Here is a 21,399-nt window from a genome sequence, read left to right as displayed (position 1 = left end):
ACCGAGAGATGCAGAATGTATATACGTTGCTGTCTAGCCTTTATTTACGGTATATAAAAACCATAACAACGCTAACCTTAATGCAACCGAATCATCTGGACTGTACAATGAACTACGCTTTTTAGAGTGCTCTCATATGAGATACTGTGCCCGCCACCCGCCACTAAATCTATTAGTTTTGAGCAATGAAGCTGCTGTCTGGCTGTTGGAATTGTAAATGTGTTTATTGAGCACCGAGACAAACCGCCACATTTATGTACCCTGCCACCAACAACACATAATCATTTGATTAAGTTGTTTGCATAATGCTGGAGTAAATCACATCAGGGAAATTAGATTTATTTTTTTCCCACTCCATCACAAGGAAGTGTAATACCATGAAGATTAAGTGAAATTATTTTGCTTGCTTGCAGTTTAAAATGGAAATAATTTATAGTAAATGGTGTCAACATGTTTTATTAATGAAACTGTCCATCCTTGTTCCAAATGTGACTATAAATAGTAGACCGTCTTTTAGACTCATACTTTTAAAGTATGAGTCTGTGGAATAGTATTCCTGCATGTGGAATGAAAAGGCTATACACAATTTGTCTTCCATATTAACCACCATCTGCAGACAGTATAGAGCAGTGTTTCTCAAACTAAAAAAATATATATATTACACATTTTTCACATTCTTTAATATAAAGAATAAATAAATAATCAGATACTAGCTCACAACACATTATAGATCAGCTATTAAAAGCGTACAGTATAGTGATTATTTAGCTGGGGACCCCCTCAAGGACCCCTGGGGGTCCCCGGACCCCACTTTGAGGACCACTGGTATGGAGAGAAGAGAAAAAAAGCCATGTCCTCTTTATTCCTGGCATTGTCAAGAACAACTGCATGTACATCATTAGCTCCATTCCATTCAAGGTCTCAGACAGCTATGTGGTAATGATGAAAACAAAAAGGGTGGAACAACACAGAATTAGGCCATTCAATTTATTTACAGTCACTGTGTTCTGTATAACCAGCCCAAGAGAAGTAGATGCAGTGATGGAAGAATTACGTACTAACATGTTTTACTTGAATTAAATATCAATACTGCAATGAAGCTACAGTATGCTCTGTTACAAGTAGTCTAGAAGTCCCATATTCAAAATGCAAATAAGTAGCAGTACAAAAGTATCGGTATCAACATTTACTCAAAGTGCCAAAATAAAAGTACACTGTGCAGAATGTCCAATTTCACAAGTTTATAATTATTTATTTATGAAAACCGTAGATTGACTGTTTTCATTAAAAAAAAATGTAGATCGGCCATTTTCAAATATATATAATGCTGAAGTGGTTTGTGTGTTTTGTAATAATAATCAAAAGTGAGTAAAAGTACAATATTTTCCTCTGAGATGTAGTGTTGAGTAAATGTACTTTACATCACTGAGTAGATGTTGGTTAAATTGAAGACTTCAGTCGTAATGAAAATAGCTGCAAGCCTGCGAAAACTGTACACTTTGCACAAGCAATATGCTTCACACCATCCACAACCACTGAAAGTTCTGACTCACTCACTAGAAAACATAAAGATAAAAAAAAAAAAGATGTTAAAAAGCTCCCAATCTTCCAAACTATGGTGCACGGTAACAGAATACCAGAACTCACGGATCAATCGTCTTCTACTTATGGAGACATTAACATGTTTCAACTTCAGCCATCATGAAGTCTAAATATCAATTGGCAAAGAGAATACATAATTATTACATGCTAGATTAATTAATTAATTAAAAGAATCTTGAGCTTTTTTCCGAGAAGCATCAGCCAAAAAAAAAAAAAGAAGAAAAAAAAGGGTATTGTCAAAGATATACCGGTAGGCTATCCTTCACAGCTTCTCAAGTAGAATAAATCTGCCATTTTCACAAAGCACTTCTCATTAAGGCTAGACATGGAGAGGAGTGTGGGAGCAGATGTTTTCTGAGACTCTATTAGGAGATTTGAGCTCTCCAGAGAAGTAAGGATATCGGTCCAACAGGAACATCATGTGAGGGAAATGAAGTCGTCTGTTTTGTTAGCAAGTGTACAGGCAAAAAGCCCCTACAGAATTATCCAGCTTTGAGTGTGCACTGTGCACCTTTAGTTTATGTGCATACAGTATGGTATGCTAGTCACAGAGTCAGTAGTTAGTTATGCTGCTACGTCTCTCTCTCTCTCTCTCTCTCTCTCTCTCTCTCTCTCTCTCTCTCTCTCTCTCACACACACACGTGCACACGCATGCACGCACGCACGCACACACGCGCACACACACACACACACACACACACACACACACACACACACACACACACACACACACACACACACACACACACACACACAAACACACACACACACACACACACACACACACACAGGACTGGTGTAATATTTTGAAATATTTCTGTAAATTCTTAAAAAATCGTCAATCTACAAGCCCACAATGTCAGCTTGTATGTTGGCATTTTTTAAAATAGAAATGTAACAATGTTTTTTGTTAAAATAAGTGTTAAATAGCATTATATTGTGAATGTGTTAGTAATCATTGCTTGTTCAGTAACACATGGGTCTCATGCTGTCTCTCCAGCTTATTAGGAAATATATACATTTTCAGGTAGGGTACTAGGGACACCAATTTGATCGAATCAGGAGAGAGAACTCACACATGATACAGCATAAACAAGTGAATTTGTAAGTAATGACACAGAGAAATGAGTACTCAATTGGGTACTTTTCCGATTGGCTGAAAATAGGCAGCCCACCTGATAATGTGTTTTCTTATTACTAAAGAGCTGGAGAGACGGGGAGAGCCCCGTTACTAAACAACAGGGGATTATAGAGCTTTAACATTTTAACAAATAATGTTTTGTTCGAACCAAATAATATCACTTACCCTGATTATTAGCAAAGCTCTAGATGGCCCTCTGCCCAAGAGGGGGACGTAAGTGGTACAGTGTGTGCGTGCGTGCGTGCGTGCGTGCGTGCGTGCGTGCGTGCGTGCGTGCGTGTGTGTGTGTGTGTGTGAGCGCACGCGTGTTGTGTACAAACACAGTACAAAAGTAAATAACCCTTGGTGGACTCAATCCCAGACAAAGTTTACTTCTGGTCAAATAATACTCATCTAGGCCTACAAGTGAATGTTGCTCTGTCAGTTATTGTACTATTCTATTTACTTTAACCTACTACTATTTACAATAAACACTACGTATTTTATAGTGCTGCTATAATTTTGTGGGGTTTCTACTTGTTTTATCTTTTATTAGCACTAGAGGTTCAGGCCGCTTTACGGCCCTCACATCTAGAGATCCCTCACAGCTACGCTGCACCAGTGATCCAAATGATATGGACCTGTATACTATATACTGTATATAAGGAGGGGCCCTAGTATAGAAGCCTGAGGGGCTCTGCTCAACTAAGTATAGTGTTTAAGTGGTGAAACAGGGTTTAAAATGGTAATTATCTCAAAAATAATAACCAACAGACCTTGTAATGTTTCTATTCCAACATGATTTGTTTGGGTGAATTATAACCATTGACAGCAGGTACGCAGTATGACCCTGTGGAAGAATATCTACATTTTTATTCAGTCATAATATATAACATAACATACAACGTAAGGCTATACTGCTGTGAACAACCATGATCATCATCGTGTACAGTGAACCGCCTGCATTGTGTGGTGACGGCCCTTTTTCATCGCCATAGTCTTGTGGAAATGTTCACAGTCGCTGTCGTTGGTGTCTTTGTCACAGTAGACGGCTCACCGTACGTAAATGCCCCATGGTGTCATCATCATTAAGATAAGTCTCTTTGCTGTTAACACGCCCTGGACACGGGTACTGTAAGATACCCTGGACACGGGGTATATACCGCTCTGAGTTTGTCCAACTTGATCCTGATGCAAGTCGTTGTTGATTCCACTGTTGTAGGGGAGAGACTCTAGGGCCGCCGATAAGGCCGTTGCCATGGTGATGAAGGAGATACCAAGTAAGGCCTCGTCAGAAGGGAAGCCCCTCCTCCCGATGACTACCAAGGTGGGCAGAACCATTGTTGCAGAATCAGTGTTCATTTAACCACTTTAACACCTGAACGCCCTATTTTGGGCATGTCACCATAGCGTCACTGTCGGGCAGAAACCTCATATCTCCAAGTTTCAAATTTGTACGTTTTTTCGCGAAGTAAAGCCCTGCTTCATCATACAAGGCCGTCGCACAGGTAGTGAAACAGCTAATCTACAAGCACACAACGAGGTGTTGTGTGCTTGTAGATCTGCTGTTTTCACTACCTGTCAGTGCCTGTGCTTGTAGATTAGCTGTTTTCACTAGTTTAAAACATTTTAAAAATGATAAATGCAAAAAGAAGAGTTTTGGACATACAAGGTTTCCACCCGACAACGACGATAGGCAAAAACATTATAATAAATCTTCCTAAGTAGCCGAAATAGCCGATTTAAAAAAGCTCAGAACGCATCGCAATGCGACGTGTTGTGAGCTCGGCTATTTTACGCTATTCGTCACAAAGTTTAGAGGGGCGTTAACAAGTGGTTAACTTGAGAGTGTGCAAGTGATACCAAATGGACGTGTAAGGATCCATTTTTGGTTCCATCTGTACACTGTCAGAGTTACGAATGGATAAATTAACACTGAGGATTTTACTGTGCAGCTTTCAAGTGGAACTCCCTCCTCTGTTGGATATACAAAAATGGCAACGCTTTGAGTGTGTTATATCTAAGCTCCACTTCACTGAGTCCTTCAACCGTAATAAGTTAAAATGGTAAAGGATCAACACTATTGATTTCACTTTCAGCTGCTCTATGGGGTATAAAACTCACTTCCTGTGCAATGATTTGCACAAATGGCATATTAATTTTATACTTATATGAACATGACATTTATTGAATAGCGACTTGACGATGCACCTGCAGTGCAAGTTCCCTAACACGTGTTAGTCTGTGCATAAAATCAATAAACACACTTTATTAATATATATATATATATATATATATATATATTAATGAGACAGAAAGTGACAGAAGTGAACTCATTCTTCTTTGAAACATTTTGTTCCGATAAGGACTTGTTCACGAGATAATGAGATTATATCGTCTACGGGTTATATCGTAAAGATGTTTTTCCATCCTAATTAGGGCAGAAGAACTTCTCTTAAGAACTTTTTTTACACCTCATAAGCAGCTATACTTTTACTAATGTTTTAACTAGCGCAAGTGCTGTATGCATTTCCAAAATGCTATACTGTCTGTACTGTAGCTTGCAGCATGGCATTAGATAGACTAATGGAAGTAGCTCTCCTCACTGTTGTGAAAACAGTCTCTGTGCTTTTCAGTTCGTCTGTGCTTCCTCAATGTTTTGTGAATGTGTTGTTGGTTTGTAGCAATAGAATGTATACGCATTCTTGCTATTCTCTACTTGTTTGTGTTTTTGTGTGCTCTTGTGTGTGTTTGTTTTGCCATAGTTACGTGGACTGTGTTGTGATGTAATAACCTATAATGTATTTTCTACTTGTTTAACTTGAGTGTCAATACAGTACAGTACAGTATGAACTTTCTCCATCACCACAATCAAAGATTGTGAAGGGTTTTTATTTGGATTTTATGCTGACTCACATAGAACACCAGAAAAGCAATCACTGTTGACTGTCGCTATTGTTTTGTTTTTTGTTTGTTTTTTGTACATAAATGCTCAGTGTTATTTGTCACCCAAAATGGTGTTGAGAAACGAAATGCCTCCTGTACACGTCAACTGAAAAAGGGGCAAGCGAAGTGTCCTTCATCAAGTTTAGTGAACGTGTCCTCAGAACAATAACAACAACAACAGCCACAGTCTATTTAGCATGGCTGGTACAGTACAGTATGTACCTATGGGTATCCGTGACCCCCATATTCATTTTGAGATTTAACATAAAAACAAGTCAAAACCAAAAACACAACACCACCAAAACAGACAAAACTTTAGAATAATAACTAGACTGCACTCTGTCGAGGTGCCAACTTGCACCTTGTGCACAAGCAGGCCATATTACAGTATACACTATGGCCTACTTGTGCGCCAGCAGAGTACGTATGCAGCATGTGGGTGGGCAAGTTGGCACTCTGCCGAGGTACCAACTTGCGTGTTTTCTCAAAGGTTTTCCCATTGGATGACGTAAAAACAGACAGACAGACAGATACGCCACATACAATATCACCGAGCGCAGTACTTGTGCACTCTGCTGGCCCAAGTAATAAGTAGACCAGCTCAGTGGCTTTGTGCTTAGATTCCCGAGCGTGACGACAGCAGCTCACCGCTCCAAGAGATGGGTTAAAGGCAGAGAACAAATTTCAAATCACAGCAATGTGTCTGACTAATAAATAAATTATGAGTAATAACAACACATTGCTAGGTTTTACGGAAACAGTTGCCTTATTAGTATTGCATACTAGATGGCTACTCAATTCCCTTAAGATGACCCAGCACCACACATTCAGTAGAGATCAATAGTCTCATGTTTATAACGTTGTACCAAATGCAGATATCAATAACCCTCAACCTTTCAGTCAAAAGTCCAACGGTCAAATCATTGCAGTAATACAAGCATTCACATTCAACTACCGCATTCTCGATTTTGTTTCCTAACATTTGTTTTCATGTTTAAGATACATCCAAAGAAAATCAATATGCAATCTTGTATTTAATCCATACTTGGATGTCAAGGTTTCATGTTTTATTTGAATTCGAGTTCAGATCATACACGCTTTAAACAACAGACCACATCAGGCCAGTGACTGAAATGATACACACACACACTTAAGACTCTATCCACACTGACCACGTGTTTAATTATATACACACTTAACACTCTATCCACACTAACCACAGTGTGTTTAAGGAGATACAATCTGGTGTGCTTCCGTCCAAGCTTGGAAACACAACATATACAGTAATATCTGGAGTGTTAATTAACTCAGAGTGAATTAACATTTTCAGAGTTACTGTAATCTATCATAAGGGACACCACAACCTTTGTAATGGCTGCGCTCTGCAACAATTTAACCATGGATAATCAGTGTGACTCATTTTCATGTACATTGCCACTGTTTATAGCATGATGAGGGACAGATAGTGGTGTTCTGTGCAGCGTCATGACAGTATTACAAAGATTTAAGAGACAGTAGAGGATGGACCCAATGTCACAGATACAGATGGGCATCCCAGATAATAAACAGAGCTTGCGTAATCGTGTCTCCCCATGCTCAGATACAAGACACAGACACACACACGCACGCGCACGCACGCGCGCGCGCGCGCGCACGCACGCACGCACGCACGCACGCACGCACGCACACGCACACGCACACGCACACGCACACACACACACACACACACATACACAGAGGGGGGAGATCGAGAGCAAGCTGGTGCCAACCAGCATTGTTTTCAAAGAGCATCTGGTGCATATTTTATGCTTGAACCGTTTGCTCCAAAGTAAAACAGCATCCAGACGTTGTAATTGAAGGACCATACCGGCATCAATAAATACTGTATAATTGCCTATTTACAACTCTGTCCAAAGAAACTGTCCCACACAAGATTCTCCTCCTGTGCTTTTATTTCACCAATCGTCAGGGTGGAGCTATTCACAGCTTCAGCTTTATAAAATATGATACAGATACAGATACAGAAACATACACATACACAATCTTTTTAGACTTTTTGTTATTAGATTTATTTTCTCATTTATTTCATTTATTTATTTAGTTATGACATGTCCTTCAAAGTCATTAAAACTTTACAGAACTTTCCTGAATAATGGAGTCAATGTTTGTCAAATAATTGCACAATTAATAATTCATAGACATTTCTTTCATAAATCAATCCTTTTCTCCAGGGACTAATTTCAGCTAGACTTCTCAAACCAATCCATGCTTTAAAATGTATCAACTATATGATATAACTTTGACATAAAATAACCGTGCATCAACTTTCAAGTTTTTATAAGTTAATTTTTAGACTGAGATGAACTGAATCTGATGACTTCCTAAAATAATTGAACAAACCACTTTGGAAAAAGGTCTGCAGTAATGTCAAGTATATATCGTGTCATATGTCGTATTCAATGGGCTAAACATGCCAGACCATTCTCTGTTCTCTCACCGTTTCATCCCTCTTCCTCTTTCATAACTCCTCCCCATTCTCTTTGTCTGCCTGCTTCCATGGGTCATCTATCAGATAAACCACCAAACAACTCACTCACTCACTCACACACTCACGCTCTAACGCTCTAACGCTCACGCTTATCTACGTTTATCTATTCACTCGCTTCAGCAACTGATCCCAAAGTTCACATGGTATTGGCCATTAGCATTATACCAACGCTGACGGAGCCCGAATTTCATTTCTCCCAAATTAAAGCTGTTTATTAGCGTTTTCTTAGTCTGTTGTCAGGGTTACGGTCCGTTCCTCCAGGCCATGGGATCTGTAGCCCCACACACACACCCGTCTCTCTCACAGTTAGGAATGTGCTCTCTCTCTCTCTCTCTCTCTCTCTCTCTCTCTCTCTCTCTCTCTCTCTCTCTCTCTCTCTCTCTCTCATCTTCCAACGGGTATGAAACTCTCTCTCTCTCTCTCTCTCTCTCATCTTCCAACGGGTATGAAAAAATGTGGAGCAAGCGCATACATTATGCCTTACATTATGATGCTCCCACATATGCTCCCACATATTCTCACGCACGCACCAGTTACAGTAACTTTCCCCACAACCCACACTCTGCACATATTTTGGAGCACATATCATCGAACAGGTAAGGTCTAGTAGTAATAACAAGTCAGATTTGTATTTTTTGTAAATCTAATATGTTCTATTGACAATCCAAAATAGAGAATTATAGTATAGAATTATAGTTAATACATTTCTCCATTCTCTCCTTTCCCTGTTTCATACAGTACAGTACATCTCTTGCTCTTTCATAACCCCATTCCCCATCCTCTTCCTCTGCCTGCCTCCCCTCACCTCTACTCCTCAGGACTCGTACGAGTTATTAGCTGGTGTACTGCACGTCTCCCTTGACAACAACATCTGAGAGGTACCTCGGAGTCATGCCCGAGCGGCACAATTAGCCGGAGCTTTCCGTTACGCAATTATCTGCATTATCCCCGAAGCACCACTTGTAAATAAAGCTGCAGTGTGTTTCGCATAGAAACAGAGCAGAAAGGTACAAAACGGGTAAAGGGCAGCCACGGGGAGAGAAAGGTAACTAACTACCTTGTCAAGTGGCTCGTCATGGACAAACCACAGAGATAGCTCTCCTGGGTTCTTCTTGCAAAGGGACACTGAACCTATAATTGGCATCGGCACGATTCGGCAGGGTTCCATTTTTAAAACGAAAACAAAAGAAAGGGGAACATTTTCTAAATCTGAACCTTATGCTGCATTCACACTACGAAAAGCCAAGCTAATGGTTTGCTTGGTAATTCATATGTATTCTCTATGCAAACCAGCTTTAAAAATGTCCAAGCTTTTTTTCCAGCTTGGAAATTGTTAAAGCTGGTTTGCATAGAGAATACATTGAATTACCAAGCAAACCATTAGCTTGGCTTTTCGTTGTGTGAATGAGGCATTACACATTATATACTTCATTTTACGACAAATAGCGCAGATTGTGATGTGATAAATTGGAAAACCTTTTCCAACATTTTGGGAAATTTGTCCAAAATAGAGACACCAGGGACAATGTGGTCAACATACTGTATATGTGTTTAACTAAATTGCTAAGTTGTTATATTATCAAACATAACATCAAACATATCAGTCCGCTGTAGATTTCCCAAAAGGAAATGCATATTTGATTCAGGCTGACCATAAGCGGGAATAAAACATCCCCAACAGTGATAAAAAATGTATCACCAGAGAGGGGGATTGGGGATAGCAAAAGCAGAGGCAGAGAAGCAGAGCCACGGATTAATCCCTCCCCCCCAGCACATTGAAAAGATGTGTTGCATCTTCCATCTCCTGTAGCTGGATGATTAGCCTAGTTGGGGAAATATTGTGCAGGTTCGTGTCACGGTTTGAGAAATAATAGTATGGATAGAATGGCATCGTTAGTCAGAATTTCGCCCCGGTGGCAATTAGAAGAGGTGCTTTGAAGCACCTTTTTTACGTGGTGAGTAAAATGTAAAATGAAAAATGTTGAATGATGCGAACAACACAAGGTCCTCCGTGAGCAGCCTCCCAGTGGCAATCTGGTCCTGTGACCTTCTCACAGCCACGCTGTGAGCTTGTAGATCTGCTATTTTAGAAAAATCATGAAAACCGTTTCTGTCAGTGGTGCTCAAACGTATTCATGTGAAGGACCCCCAAAATGATATGTATTTGGCCACAGACCCCCATCTCAAAATATTTATTTCCAGGGACCCCCCAGAAGCAAACTTTGAGTAACAAATGTTCGCTTAAAAAATACATATATTCAAAGATTTGCACACATTTTCACGACTTTTCAAAAATATAGCACAGCGCGGCACTTGGTGCTGCGCTGTGAGCCTGTATATCTGGTATTTTTCAATAGCTAAAGTATAAAATAATTAAAGTCCCTCCACCTTGGGCCCTAGTAACTCAGTCCCACTCCCCCCCCCCCCCCCCCCCTTGTGACGCCCCTGCCTACCATACAACATTCTGAATGCAAAACAGTGTACTTTTTAAACTAGCTCGATCGACAAAATACTAAACAGATTGATGTTTTCTTCTTCTTCTTTTTCAAAGTTAAGCAACTTTTAGTTACTTTTGTTTCGTACAAATGTGCCAGTGTTGTCAATATTTTCCCCTCAGTGACACTCTAGTCTCTTGGCTATAGTTTTGTCTTCCTGTCTCAGTATTTTCTCAGGACACTGCCATCTCCCACTTTGACTGTGAGTGCATTTGATTGTAGCTATGCTGCCAGCGTATACTGTCCTTTACAGTAAGTCATATACAGTCACAGCATCGAGAAACATGATCCTCTTCAGGCACGGTTTCCGCTTATAGGCTACACTTACTGCAGGTGTCTTGCATCGATAAGTTGGAGGCATTCAAGGACACCTTTTGTCTTGGGGTAATTTTCACACAGACTACGAAGTAGTGGTAGAAAAAGTACTCAATTTTTTGAGTCCCTGGCTCCTCCTTGATTCGTGTCAAAGTGTCCTTGAGCAAGTCTCTGAACCCCTAACTGCTCCCGATGAGCAGGTTGGTGCCTTGTGTGCGTGTGTGTGCGTGCGTGAGAGAATGGGTGCATGTAAATGCATATTCAGATAAAAGTTACTGTACCGGTTACCGGTGCATACATAAAGTGGGTTTGTGTGATCTTGGATACGTCCATCAGGAGTGCACCTCGCTAAATGCCAGTAGACTAGGGGTGTCACAATACTGAACCGAACTGGTATACCGAAAATCTACCGAAATCTTCCTCCTAGTCTATCTATAAATGCGACAAATCTCTGTCTGTTTGTTTGTAATCCGCGTATCTCGAGAACCGTTCGTCCCACCGGCTTCAGATTCGGCACGCGCGTTCCCCGCTGCGGCGCGGAGTGCAGTGCCGGGCCTCGGCCCGACTCGGCATGCGGTTTTCCCGAAGCGGCGCGAAACGTTCGGAATCTCCTTACGCGGAGCTGATTGTTAACATCAGGCTGTTCCTGAGGAAATCGGCACAATCGCTGACTCATTGTGACATCACTTCATAAAAGGCTCTGACATCACGTACGCCAGGAGTCAACAAAAAATCTCTGTGAATGTGTATGTATGTATGTGAATCTCGAGAACCGTTCTTCCCACCGGCACGCGCGTTCTCCAGATATGGGCATAAAATGAATCCCCGAATGCGGAGCTGATGTCTGACATCAGAGTTTTCCGCAACCGGTACTGTGTGTGCAGAGATCTCCATATATTGGGGTTTGCATTAAAGGGTGGGGACAAAGGCTAACAGAAGGCAAACAGATGGTCAAAACGGGTCCTATGACAACATGACAACAGGTATATTGGGGTTTGCATTAAAGGGTGGGGACAAAGGCTAACAGAAGGCAAACAGATGGTCAAAACGGGTCCTATGACAACAGGTATATTGGGGTTTGCATTAAAGGGTGGGGACAAAGGCTAACAGATGGTCAAAACGGGTCCTATGACAACAGGTATATTGGGGTTTGCATTAAAGGGTGGGGCAGGCATAAAATGGACGCAAATAGACAGATATCTCCATATATGGGCATATGGGCATAAAATGGACCCAGAACTATATCTGCAGTGATCTCCATATATGGACATAAAATGGACGCCGACAGACAGACAGATACAGATATCTCCATATATGGGCATAAATGGACACAGGCAAACAGATGGTCAAAACAGGTCCTATGACAACAGGTATAATGGGGTTTGCATTAAAGGGCGGGGCATTCATTCTCTATTTACATCGTTCCCGAGTTGGCCAGGTCGCCGACTAGACACAGCTTCTAGTATAATTATAATAACTGATTATCATGTTTTAGGGGGGAAACAAATGATTGCACCCCATTCTTAAAATTAACTGAACATTTTGGATTCTTTATTTTTTCATTTTAAATTTTTACTGTACCGAAACCGTACCAAAACCATGAGCCAAAAACCGAGATACGAACCGAACCATGGGCTGACTGAACCGTGGCACCCCTACAGTAGACCTGATCCAAACATAAGTGGATGACAGATTGTGCTCCTTGTTGACACCGTAATTGCAGTGGCTGCTGATTTTCAAACGACACAACCCCTTCTGTGCCTTTCTTCCCACATTAGCGCACGGCAACTCCACAAACCAAACACGGCCAGAGTAAAACACTTTGTTTAAACACAGTTTAAACAATGATTAAAATAGGATTAATTTAGTTTCCGTGTCCACCATGATTGATTACTTTTAGATACTTTTTTTCAAAACAAAAAGCTGTTACTGAGTACTGCTGTTAACAATGCTCTCTGTAGTACCTTGTGACCAACTAGATCTATAGCCTAGATATTCATTATGCCACCTTGGCAAAGGAGTTCACATTTTTCTTCCACTTGAAAATATATTTTTCAGCTTGCAGCACAAAAACATAAAGCTGGTACAGAAAAATACACGCCTGGGTCATTTGGGACACACCAAGTCCTGGTCGGATGGCACCCAAGTTGACCAAAGAGATTCCATGGATTTATAGATAGATAAAGACAAGGCTTTAAAAGGCCCTTTGTATTGTTTGCTACTCTTTCATTAAAGGCCAATCTTTAGCTTCTAATTGCTGAGTAGAAGTCATTGGCTTTGCAGGCTGAGGTGAAGTGAGGCCTAGTTCTTTCATAATGCCATAGAGCATGTGTTAGACAGAGGTGGTCCAAAGCAAGGCAATGCTTAGCAGAAGAAAAAATTGGAAGCTATACTCCTTGACTCACTCCGATATGCAGTAACACACTCAAAAGTATATATTTATCTTCCTTGTACAGTAGGCAGGGGGTCTCAGCTAGACCTTTTAGATTATCTGTGGCAACTACAGTAATACAGTAACTACAGTTGTCTTTATCAGAATAGACAAAAAGAAAAACACATTTCAACCTTTTTCAGCATCTTCTCGGAGGCTTCACACCTCCTCACTTTCATCTGCTCAATGTTCAGCATCATTAAAAACAACAGGTGAAGGTTTTTCCCCCCATAATTTTAAAAACAATGAGGCAGAGCTCACATGTTTGCACTACATGATGGGTCAAACGTTTTTAATTTAGCTCCACAGCTAATAAATGTCAAACATTATTAATTCTGGAAACGTACGGGCAGCAACAACTGCCATTGTTAGAAGCTAGGCGAGGCACAGAGACATGCTACTGTATGTAAAACCCCTTTCAGGAGAACAATTCATTGTGTGCTGCCTCATTCCGTGGTTGGTAATTAATTTTTTAGCACCTTCATTAAGATTCTCCATGTGAGCGCTGCCCTGGAGAGTAGCGATGGCAAATGTCATGTTTCCCCTCTACAGGCTTTATGTACATGCCAAACAAACTGACAACAATGGTAGTTTGTCCTTTTCTTGTCTTTCCTTGTTTTTTTTTTTTTTTTTTTTTTTATGGAACAAAACCCTAATTTTCAGCCCAAAATATGAAGCGCAGGCTGGCAAATGAAGGCCAGCTGCACCTGGTGCAGCGGTTTCAGGATAATGATAATGGACTGAAAGTAATCTGTGGTGCAATCATGCTGCAAGCTTGCAGATACACCGTAAAATCCTCGGTGTTAGTTTATCCATTCATCAAGCTCTGAGAGTGTACAAATGTAACCAACATGCGTACGACTGTCAAGAGTTAAATGAATACTGAGGATTTTACTGTGTACGGTCCAGGATACGTCTTTAACGAGGAGATTCACTTTTTGCCTGGGTTTGAGTGTGAGATAAACAGAGGTTAATAGCTTCACAATTACACATTGAGACTCTCTACTGGAGCCCCTCACACAACCCTGCCAATCTGGAGGTAGAGGAACATAGCGTTAGGGAGAACTCCACTAACGCTATGGACCAGAGCTAGCTGTTTTCAAACTGTAGGTCTACAGTACATACTGCTAGCATATACTGTACTGCTAGCATTTGGAAACCAATGCCTGGAAATGCATTCCCTCTCTAGAAGCGGGAAAAACATCGGTATTGTAGTCAGACCATGGTTAGGCCAATTTTACGATGTTAAAATGATGCTTGCATAATGAGACGACATAAACACAGTAATATGTTAGAAAACCTGACTTAAATAAGCACTTTGCTAGTACTCAAGTACACACCATCAAAGTTAATTAACTCTTCTTCTGGCCAGGAGAGCTAATTAAGGGACTAATACTTTGGTTTGGCTGCTCAAATCAGGTCATCATTTTTAAGCAAACTGGGACACACACATAATGGGAAGCACTATACACAGTGAACTCACTGTGAACGCCTTTTTACACGTTTCTGTATACTAATAATTACTATGTCAACAATAACATTTGAGATGCTCTTCAATGGATAACGGGAACGCACTCGCCCACTTTATTTTTTCATGCACCGCTCGCCTCCAGCGGTTAAGGTTAGGAATAAGGTTATGTTTAGTTATGTTTAGTAGGAATAAGATTAGGTTTAGGCATAGTTTTACTGAGATTACGTTGAGGAATACGTGCATGGTGGCGAGCCTTCCGAGGTCGCCGGATTTGTCCCAGGGCGAGCGTTCTTGTATTCCTTCAATATATGTTATTACCTACCTACTAGGGCATTCACGAATAGTGATCTTTAGTATTCGAATTATTTCACCTCAAAGTATTCGAATAGTCGAATATTCGACTGGACTGGCCAAAGTGTCAAATATTAAGTAAGCAAGAGGCAAACATTGTGAAAATAGCCGATCTACATGCTCACAACACATCGCAACGCGAGGCGTTGTGAGCATGTAGATCTGCTATTTTCACAATATTTATCCGCGGAACCGAGTCACATTAAATGTAATACCTACAATTCCAAGTGCTTGTCAGGGTGGGGGTCCCCAGTTCAATTATGTTTATTTTGGGGGTCACGTCCTAAAAAGGTTTGAGAAGCCCTGTTATAGAGCATTAACAAATTCATCCACCAGGGGCATTAACACGGCAGCATTGAAGGCTGCACAGAAAGAACTAAATATACAAATGAAAGAATCCAGAAGGAAATATAAGGAACGAGCAGAACAGGACTTGGCCAACTCGAACACAAAAAGACTCTGGGACTCCATCAGGGAGATGACAAACATGAAATCAGAGAGAAAGCCTATTGCTGCTCTAGATGAGAGTGCCAGGGCAAATGAACTTAATAACTTCTTTATGCGTTTCGAATGTGATACTTCTACGGGATGTGATCATGTCATTAATGAACTGAATTGTGATGTTAATAATGACAGATTGGTTTTAGAGCTGGACACAGTGTGTAAAGTGTTTAAAACCATACAGACAAATAAAGCTACAGGACCAGACGGCATGCATGCCTCTTTGTTAAAAACATGTGCTGAGGAACTAGCCCCAGCGTGGCATAGGCTTTTCCAGCTCTCTTTAGACTCGCATACAGTACCAGAGCTCTGGAAAAGGTCAGTAATAGTCCCTATCCCTAAAAAAGCACGTCCGGTTGAGAATAACGATTATAGGCCTGTAGCTATAACATCAAATGTAGTAAAATCACTGGAGAGGATTCTGACGGAGGAACTCCGAAAGGAGGTAGGACCTCGATTAGACCAGTATCAATTTGCTTATGCAAAGAACCGCAGTACATGCGATGCAATCTCTACAGTAATGTTATATGAGATACTTAAAGTGTGGTTCCTGTGGAAATAAGCCTCGGCTTTCTAGGATCTCCTTTTAGTTGACCTTGTACGGTGTACCAGTGATTTGTACTGTCATGAAACTGTACTTTTTTCTATTGCAAACTTCTAATACATTCTTCAATCAATCAATCAGTAGCACATCTCACTCTGAAACACCTAGAGAGTAAGGTAGCATACGCTAGATTATTATTTATAGATTTCTCTTCTGCATTTAATACGATTCATCCAGATATTCTGCTGCGTAAGTTAGCACAGCTGAATGTGAACCCCTTTAGAGACCACAGAGGGTGAGATTTAACTCGGTGCTCTCCGAGGAGACATATGGGAGTACAGGGGTGCCCCAAGGAACAGTTAGTTCCTCCTTTCTTTTTACTTTGTACACAGATGATTGTGTCAGTTCTCATCCTGATCAATTTGTTATTAAATTTTCAGATGACACCGTGATACTCAGTCTGCTCAATAGTGATTCTAACATCCTCAGCCATACATCTGGAGTAGACAGATTCATAGAGTGGTGTGATCAACATCATCTGAAAATAAATGTAAATAAGACAGAGGAGGTCATAGTAGACCCCAGGTCCATAGGAGACCACAGCATGATTAGTGTTCATGACCATAACATCAAGCAGGTCGCCTCCTATAAGTACCTAGGAGTGCAGATTGATCAGGATCTGAGCTGGCACATGCATGTTACAACCTTATGCTCTAAGATACATCAGCGTCTACACTTTCTTCGAAGACTAAGGCTTTTTGGAGTCAGTGTAAATATTATGTTGACCTTCTATAGGGCTAGTATTGAATCCATCCTGAGATATGGTATGTCTAGCTGGTTTGGTAACCTGACTGTTGTATACAAGTCTCAAATAGCTAGGCTGGCAAATATGGCAGGGAAGATCATGGGTATGGCCACCCCCCCGATCACCCCTAAAAAATAATTACATCACTCGGCCTCATGGTGGCGCTATAACGGCCCACTTTGCGTTTTGCCCCGTAACTCTTGAACCGTAGATCGGAAAATTAAAATTCTTTTTTCCCTGGATTCCTTGGGTCAAGACGCATCTCCCCATATAGGCCACGCCCATTTGCGCCAGGATAGATTTTCCGCCATCTTGAATTTTCTCCAAAACACACTTTTTGCTCCTTTTCCTACATATTTTCTTCAAATGTCACAAAAATCGGTACACATGATCCTGGGTGACCAGAGAGGTGCTGTTGAGTCTAGCCTGCCCTGAGCATCAACTGCAACACACACACACACACACACACACACACACACACACACACACACACACACACACACACAAACACACACAGCTCCACTTCGAACAGAGGTTCGATTTTTTTCTGTTAATTAAGTGTTTATATGTATGCAGCTGTGACTCTGTCTCCAAGACAAATTTCTCCCCTGGGAGACAAATAAAATTGAACCTTGAACCTTGAACAACTCATTCTTATGACTTCCTATCTCGCCAAGCTTTATAAACTATATATTTTTTAAAGAGAAAACAATAAAAAAATAAGCGAATATTCGACTTCAGTGAACAACGTCGAATAGTGACTTTGATATTTGGTGAATGCCCTACTACCTACAGTATATACAGTAACATGGGTTATGAGTGTCAACCTGAATGACACATACAGAAGTCCTGGAAAGGTGACAGTGACACATGCAATTAGCCTATGAGAATCCTATGGGGGATTTGTCAGTCTGGTGACTGGAGAGTTGGGATCAAACAATGACTCAAGGGGTCAGAAGACTAAACATGGGCTCTGGTTGACATTCACAGGAAAAGGTCAACAGGGCATGGCACGTCTCAATCTGAGCAGAGGCTGGGCCATATGGACAAAATCAAATATCACAAAATGTTTCAGGTTTTACCTCAATATTGATAGTGGCAATAATATCCCATTGTGATGATATACATTTTCTTTCATATTTTTGACAATGTCTGAAAGCCTAGAATAAATGATAAAAACCAGGTGTCACGGTATTATGTTATCCAAAATCCCAGACACCGTCTAGTCTGATATCACGATATTGATATATTGCTCAGCCCTAGTCTGAGCTGCCCTGTCTGTTTGTCTGGTTACAGCTGGTGAGCGAACAACAAGAAAGCCGCCCGCTACTGAGTCCCTCCATCGACGATTTTCTCTGTGAGACCAAGTGTGATGGGGTCTCCCAACCTGTGACTTCAAACACAGCTGGTAGAGTACAACGCCTTTCTTACATGATACTTGTTCCTGTTTTTATATCCTAAAACAGGTTCTGATTTGCCTGGGGGGGGCATCTCTCCCTTTGGTAATACATTTCTATCGACGCTGGGGATGTTTTATCTATTGTTACCTTACGATTTATTTTGTTATCTCTCTACTCTTACCGGTATCTGTGTTTCATGACTACTACGGTAATGCAATGACAACTGAATTTCCCTCGGATCAATAAACTTCTATCCATCTACAGTACCTACCTGTCCATCTATATTTTGGTTAATGTACAGCAATGTACGCCGTAAAAGCCTGAGTGTTGATTTAAGTCTAAGACTGTGTGGGTCTATATTTGGTTACACTTGTACGCTCTCAGAGTTTAAGACAAGCAAGGGTCCATTTGGTTACATTATTTTGTACAGTCTCAGAGTTTCAGACACCCAAGGGTCCATAATTTTGCTTACATTTGAACACTCCCTACTGTAAGTAGAATTAAAACTGAGGATTTTGCGGCATAAAAGACAAGGACATATTTTTCATTAACGGGGATACCCTGGGACATCTCAGCATCACTGCAAATATTTATGACCTAAAAAAAAATGTATAATCAATTCACAAAATGTTAATACATTGTGAACGAATTGCGGCATTGTTGGTGCCATGAAGACCTTACTTGAAAGTAACGAGTGTCGTTATTTTTTGCTGTAGTCAGACGTATTGGTTTGATTTGATTTGATTTGATTTTTGTAAAATATAGGCCTATGTGAGCAAAATCACAATACAACTTAAACCCAGGATAACACACCAAAGCGTAATGAAACACCAATGTGGTCCTGCTGGTTACTATCCTACATACATTGTAGCCGATAGCCGATGGTCATTAAAAATGGCTGGCATATTAAAAAAGTAAACTGGCTGCCGTGATGAGTTGAAATGCAGAACTTGCCAACCAGTTTATGGTCTCCCACTGAGACCAACATGTTCCTTCAACTTCATGTTCAAATCACTGCTGTCAGGCGGAAGAAGCTAGTGTTTCTGAAAGTCAGCAATTCAGAATATGAGAATAACAGCCTTTCTTTCAGCTTCACAACCAGTCCTTTTTTTAGATGGGTTTCAGGAGCATGCCGAGATGAAGGAAACCTTGGAAACCTTGAATTCAAGTAAGAGAAATAAGACATAAGACACAAGGTTTGCTTCCAAACTCCAGTAAAAAAAAAAACGTTACACTTCAAATCACCACAGACACTTTCATGTCATTACTATTAATACTCGGACCACAACACCGATGTTAAAGACAATAGAATATAAGAATACACACATACATTACATAAATTAAAATATACATTTTGAACATAGCCTAATAGATTCAGCATCGACATTGCGATGTACAGTATGCATGTGAAATAGTCACATTGCAATGGATGCAAATTTAAGGCAAATGCAACATCATCTATTTCGTCTCATGTTAATTCCATTCCAGTGACTTTGCAGCATTATACGTGTAATATTAGAAATGTACAGGCCGTGATATGAAGCCTCCTGCAATCTCCTGAATCCTTTCTAGACATCACCTTTCTTTCACCCACTTTTCTCCCATACTGTATGCTCCCCTTGATCATGGACTCTATTGGATTGTTGAGTAATAACTAATAACTACTCATTGAAAATATTGTATATATTGAGTACTGGGTAGTATGTGGCTCCTGTGTAATCTTCAGTCATAACTACAGAGAGAAAGAAGTTGACAAAGGAAGATGGAGAAAGTTGTGTTCACTGGCTCATTATTTCAAGCGCAGTCAAGTGCATCAAAACCTCTCTCTAACCATTGTCGTCTTTTCTTGAAGAGCATGTCATTCATTCCGTATGCTGCTACAAGACAACAGTCTCCCTGTTCTGTTTAAGTGTGTCTCCTTTGATTTCCAATTACAGTTACCATCTGAAGGGTGCAGATTTCGAATTCCACTGCACACTTTAATTACCTGGAGATTACATTCAATAGATCCTCCAAGTTGTTTGTCATAAACAGCAGGGCGCTACATGTAATTATGCAGTGAAGTGTATTGTACACACATTGCGAAAAGAAAAGACCGAACAGGCTTATGAAACTATGCAGTAACCTTTGGAGCAGTCTGATCTTGCTTGTTGCATTGTTCTGTTTTGATCCTGATTCTGTTTGAATCCCATATAGTCCAGTATGTGTTAAATAATGAAAAATGTATTTAACTTGACTGAAAAATAATCAAATTCACTTTTAAATAACTATAATGTTATACGTTGGACTTTGCGTCATATAGCTACTGTACCTGGATATTACAGTATGATATACTGTAAGCCCAAATATTGTGCTCTATGAGTGAGGACACAGAAGTAGCAACCATAGAAACCTCAAAAGAGATCTTGCAATCACTAACAGCTATTGGTCACAGACAGAGAATGAATGTACAGTAGTATGTACTATATGTATGTATGTATGTATGTATGTATGTATGTACCGGTATGTATGTATGTATGTATGTATGTATGTATGTATGTATGTATGTATGTATGTATGTATGTATGCATGCATGCATGCATGCATGCATGCATGCATGCATGTACAGTATGTACGCCGGTATGTATGTATGTATGGGTATTGTGCCGACTATAGTTGCAATGTTTCTGATCTTTCACGCCTTTACCCCTCAGCTTTGTCTCTCACTACACTCTCCTATCTGAATGAAGCAATAATTGCTTGGCTAACAACCTTCTGTACTGTGGCACTATTCTCCTATTATTTTTATTAAAATGTAAATCACTGAAGATAAAACTCTTCTATTCACAGGATATGTACTGTAGATAAAAGCAGTTAAGCAGGGATATATT

The 21,399-nt window shown here is 40.4% G+C and overlaps 1 protein-coding gene across 1 annotated transcript in view; it reads left to right on the top strand.

The window, feature by feature from the left end:
• pex5la (peroxisomal biogenesis factor 5-like a) overlaps positions 1-21,399 on the top strand; it is a gene marked incomplete at both ends in the record, with an annotated part of 138,365 nt that overhangs the window by 74,116 nt on the left and 42,850 nt on the right. The window contains 2 exons of the mRNA XM_080725826.1: positions 3,945-4,049; positions 18,426-18,537. Of these exons, the coding sequence (XP_080581952.1) occupies positions 3,945-4,049; positions 18,426-18,537 (217 nt within the window). The remainder of the gene's footprint in view (positions 1-3,944; positions 4,050-18,425; positions 18,538-21,399) is intronic.

The sequence above is a fragment of the Nannobrachium achirus genome (genome assembly GCF_963921795.1).
Source record: "Nannobrachium achirus genome assembly, chromosome: 1".
Classification (NCBI taxonomy): domain Eukaryota; kingdom Metazoa; phylum Chordata; class Actinopteri; order Myctophiformes; family Myctophidae; genus Nannobrachium; species Nannobrachium achirus.
Note: the sequence above shows the minus strand (reverse complement) of the source record. Positions and strands in the feature narration are given on the sequence as shown.